The 5305-nt window shown below is 38.0% G+C and overlaps 1 protein-coding gene across 1 annotated transcript; it reads right to left on the bottom strand.

Annotated features, from left to right (window-relative positions):
• Positions 1226–2384, bottom strand: LOC109234634 (uncharacterized mitochondrial protein AtMg00810-like). Its single transcript, XM_019400704.1, has 2 exons — positions 1975–2384; positions 1226–1364 (listed from the first exon to the last, which is right to left on the bottom strand). The coding sequence occupies exons 1-2, from the start codon at positions 2382–2384 to the stop codon at positions 1226–1228; spliced, it is 549 nt and encodes a 182-aa protein (XP_019256249.1).

The following is a 5305-nucleotide window of genomic DNA, read 5'->3' as shown; positions in this document are numbered from 1 at the left end:
AGGAGAGGGGGGAGATTTTGAAATTGTGTTATATTCTTGATTCTAATTTACTTGTCTTAGTAGCATTGGCTCACTTTGCATGTTGTTCATTTTTTAATTAGAATTGATACATTAGTTTTGTCAAATACTTGAATAATGTTAGACATTATATTTATAAATATTAATTTATTTTATCAAACATGAATTCCATGATGTTCTTACAAAACGTATTTTTTTAGTTTTTGTAAGTAACTAAACCAAATATTATTATAAATTATTTTCACAATATTAGTTATAAATACATGATTGCTAATTAATATATATTCACGAAAAAATATATATCTTAAATACCAAATCTAATATCATTTATACTTATAAAAATTATTTATAGGCATATATTTATTATATTAACTTTTAAGTTTTGATAATTACTTCATTTAAAATTTAATCTAACAGTATAATTACACTTGTGCAACCAAACAATAAATTTGTAATTACACTATGACAAACAAACAGGTCGTCGTAATTACTATGTTGTGTAATTACTACCCTAATAATTACACCAACTTCAATTACCCGATGGCCCTAACGAAAATGATGACTTTATCACTACTAAGCAGAAGTAATTTTTATATCTTACCCCACCTACTTCAACCAATATTTAAGCATTTTTATTTACTAGTGTTTTTGTTTGGAAAGTACGAAAGGAAATGAAAAGGAACCTTTGTATTGAAACATTGGAAGAGACATTAAAAAATGGAGGAAAGCATAGGAAACAATGAAATACTCGCTGAAGTATTATGTTCCTTCATTTTGTTTGTGGAATAAGGATGTCTTTTTATGAGCATAAAAAATTGGAAAAAGTTTTTTACCATAAAATGTTCAAAACATTTTCATTAGGAGAATAACTTTTATTTAAATGAAAATATACCACTTATTAATAGGCGAAATATTTTTTATTTATGAATATTTTCTTATTTTCACTCACCACTCACTTACTTTAAATGATATTTATATACATTATTATCGCCCTGAATTCTCAAAAGTATTAACATAACAAAATATTTGTATTCCGTGAATTGAACAAAAATAATAAGCCTCTAACCGACTATATAAAAAAAAAATGAAGGAAAGCAAATGCACCACCCCAAAAAAAAGGATCATTTGATTTTGAGACAAGATAATCCTTACTTGAGAACATAGACCAGAGAGAAACAAAAGCAAGGATAACGAAAACAAGCAACTATCAGAAACGAAGCTTGAGCTTAGCTCTAAGCTTTAATGGAGGAAAGCAGAGAATGTACGAGAGAGATTCATCTGAGAAACTTCCAGAAGATGGAACAATGAATGAAATGAAATCCTCAACACTTACAAGTGCCCTACTCCTATATATATACACTGACAACTGGACACAGCTGGACTAGGCAATCAACTAACGAGTGAAAAGCAAATTGTAACTAACTGCTGGAAATGTAACTAACTAACTAATTATCAGAAACATAACTAACTACCTAACTAATTGACTCGTACAGTGAAGTGAGCTAACCTCCTAAAATAATTACATATCTCAACACCACTCCCCCCCCCCCCTCAAGTTTGAGGGAAGGGACTTACAACCAACTTGCCAAGAAGAGATGAATGCTTGAGCCCTGTGAGTGATTTAGTAAAAATGTTAGCCAACTGCTCATGAGTGGACATGTAATGTAAATCAACAAGCCCCTCGTTGTGCTTAACCCGCACAAAATGACAATCAACTTCTATGTGTTTGGTCCGCTCATGAAATACCGTATTTCTTGCTATTTGCAGGGCAACTTAGCTATCACATAAGAATGGTATTGGTAATTGTAATGGAGCAGTCAACTCTTTAAGCAATTTAACACCTGTTGTGTTGATCTATACTCAGCTTCTATTGAGGACAGGGGTACAGTCGACTACTTCTTGGATTTCCAGCTGATGGGGGTGCTCCCAAGTAGTATAACAAATTCACTTACTGACCTTCTAGACTCGGGGCAAGCTGCCCAATCTGAGTAGCAAAAAACTTTAACCGTGTAGTCTCTTGTGCTGGAGAAAAAGAACCTTAAACTGGGATCCCCTTTTAGATATCTTGGAACATGAAAGACAGTTCTCAAATGCGTGTCTCTTGGGCTCTGCATACACTGGCTTAGATGTTGCACACTGTAGGCAATATCGAGTCTGATGTTAGTGAGAAAATTCAGTTTCCCTACCAATTTTCTGTAGTGAGATGGGTCTTCTAGTAAGACTCCATCATCTGCTATAAGTTTGACTGAAGAGTCAAGAGGTGAGGACATTTGAGAGCAGCTCAGACAATGGTGTTCTTTGAGTAAATCTTGAGCAAACTTCCTTTGTGTAAGCGGGACACCGCCAGCAGTGGATAGCACTTGCATTCACATAATATAGTGAAGTTTGCTTAGATCCTTTATTTTGAATGTCTGGTCTAAGAACCTCTTTAGGGAAAGGATTTCCTATGTGTCTGTCCCAGTCAGTATAGCATCATCTACATAGACTGCTACAAAAACTACTGAATTTCCCTTTCTTTTTGGAGAAAAGTGAATAGTCTAACATTGAATGTGTGTAGCCCCTTGAACAAAGTGATTCAGTCAACTTGGCATACCATTTCCTACTTGCCTGTTTCAAACCAACACAAGGATTTATTCAGTTTGCACACAAGGTCAGACTTGTGCACCATAAGGCCTTGTGGAACTTGCATATACACCTCCTCATGTAAATCTCTATGGAGAAATGCATTATTGACATCAAGTTGATACATTTCCCAGCCTTTCATTACTGTTGTACCAATTGGAGCCCTCACATTTGTCATTTTCACGACTGGAGAAAATATTTCTGTATAGTCTACGCCTGCTTGTTGAGTATATCCCTTCACTACCAGTCTGGCCTCTAGCCCTTCTATTGTGCCATCTGCTTTGTGCTTCACTTTATAAACCCACTTGCAGCCTATTGCTCTCTTCCCTGCTGGAAATAGTACTAGGTCCCAAGTATGTTTTGCATAGAGTGTTTCAAATTCCTGTGTCATGGCTGCTTGCCATGCAACGTCTAGAGATGCTTCCTCATATGAACCAGGTTCACAATCATATGAGATATTGGCAACGAATTGCCGACTATCATGAGTTAAGGCATTAAGAGATATATGTTGGGCAGTTGAACCAGATGTAATGAATGAAAATGATGGTGTGCTATCAGCTGATGTAGTGTAAGGAGAAGGGACAGTATGATTAGGTTATGTTTTGGGAAGTGCAACTATATAGTCTTTTAGGTAGACAGGTGTTTTGTGTGTCCTGGAGGGTCTTTGTATAGTGGGATTCGGTGAAGGTTGTTGGTTGTCATTACTTGTGATGACCCAAAAGGTCATCACTTGTTTTTAAATTGAATTCTGCACTTCGAGGCCTTAAAAACCTCTTTTAGCATCACCTCGATTTGCATGCGCAGTCCGGGCGCGTAGCCGGAAAGCCTATATGTGAAATTCTGTGAAAAATAATAAATTTTGACTATAAAATGAATTAATTTGACTTCGGTCAACATTTTAGGTAAACGGATCCGGACCCGTGATTTGACGGTCCCAGAGGGTCCGTAGGAAAATACGGGATCTGGGCGTATGCCCGGAATCCAATTCCGAGGTCCCAATCCAGAGAAATGAAATTTTGAAGGAAATTGTTTTCTGAAATCGTTTAAGGAAATTTGAAATGAAATTCGGTTAGAACATGTTAGTATCGGGCCCGTATTTTAGTTTCGGCGCCCGACACAGGTCTTATATATGATTTAAGATGTTTCTGTGAAATTTGGTGAAAAACGGATATAATTTGATGTGATTCGGACCTAAAATGCTAAAGTTGATGTTTTATGAAGTTTGGGGAAAATCCTTTGATTTTGAGGTTTAATTCGTTGTTATTGAGGTTATTTTGGCGATTTGATCGCGCGGATATGTTCGTATGATGTTGTTGAGTTAGTACCTATGTTCGGTTAGGAGCCCCGAGGGCTCGGGTGTGTTTCGGATGTGTTTCGGGAGGTTTTTGACTTAAGAAAAGTTGCAGGTTTTTGTTGTTCAGTGCCCAGGGATTTTACTCCTCGCGTTCGCGTGGTCCCTCTCGCGAACACGTAAGGCAAATCTCCCAGGTGCCAGATTTCTTCTTCGCGAACGCGAAGCTTGAGACGCAAACGCGAGGCTGAGGAGGGAGGACCCTTCGCGAACGCGTCCATGCTCCCGCGAACGCGTAAGGTTAAGGCCTGGGGAGGGGGTCACCAATTTGTTCATCGCGAACGCGGTCCTTAGCACGCGAACGCGAGGCTCGAGGAGTTCCTACTCCGCGAACGCAAGCCGTTATCCGCGAACGCGAAGGCTTACCCAGCCTGACCCATCGCGAACGCGAAGTGGCCGTCGCGAACGCGAAGGGCAATTTTGCCCAGCTATTTTAAAAGACCAGAAAACAGTAGCATTTCGGGATTCACTCAAAATTTCACAACTTCTTCATCTTAACTCCAAATTGGGCGATTTTTGAAAGAGGATTTCACCACAAATTCATAGGTATGTAATCTTTGACTCATTTTCTTCAATTTTCATTAACACCCATTAGATTTCTAGGCCTAAAACATGAGATTAAGGGTAGAAAATTAGGGATTTGAGTAGAGTTAGGGCTTTTTGATTAATTGTGATTTAGACCTCGTTTTGGGGTCGAATTCTGGAAATAATTATATATTTGGTCTCGTGGGTGAATGGGTGATTTGATTTTGGTCCGAACCTCGTGTTTTGACCAAGCGAGCCCGGGGTCGCTTTTTGGGTTTTGGGAAGAATGATTAGAAAGCTATAATTAAGCATTGAAATTGGATTGTTTAGCATTTATTGATGTTATTGAATCGATTATGTCTAGATACAATTGATTTGGAGCCGAGTTCGAAAGGAAAGGCGGTGTTTGAGGCTTGAGTTGGCCATGGAAGTTCGAGGTAAGTGTTCGGTCTAACCTTAGCTTGAGGGATTAGGAGTTGAGTCCTATTTGCTATATGGTAATTGTTGAGTATGACGTATAGGCATGGTGACGAGTATCTATACGTTGGTGTCTAGCATGCCCGTGAGTCTTTATATTGTGATTTTTATGACTTCGTTGTATCTTTCATGCCTTGGTGATGGTTTCCATACGTTGTGTAAAGTTTGTGGAAGGAATTGTGACCTATGAATATTAAGGAGCGTTGGCTCAAGTTGTGTAACGAATTGTGAAAGTGTAAGTGATAATTGAATCTCTAGAGCATTGGCTCGAGTTATGAAGTGAATTGTGAAGTAAAAGTGAGTTAAAGAGAA

This window comes from Nicotiana attenuata, chromosome 11 (genome assembly GCF_001879085.1).
Source record: "Nicotiana attenuata strain UT chromosome 11, NIATTr2, whole genome shotgun sequence".
NCBI classification, from domain to species: domain Eukaryota; kingdom Viridiplantae; phylum Streptophyta; class Magnoliopsida; order Solanales; family Solanaceae; genus Nicotiana; species Nicotiana attenuata.
This window is presented reverse-complemented; position numbering and strand designations above follow the sequence as displayed.

Bases quoted from the DNA above. Each gene is read 5' to 3' on its own strand.
- LOC109234634 (XM_019400704.1), bottom strand. From the start codon at position 2,384: ATGCAAGTGCTATCCACTGCTGGCGGTGTCCCGCTTACACAAAGGAAG. The intron at 1,365-1,974 runs GTCAGTAAGTGA...GTATATATATAG, and splicing joins GCTTGCCCCGAGTCTAGAAG to GAGTAGGGCACTTGTAAGTG.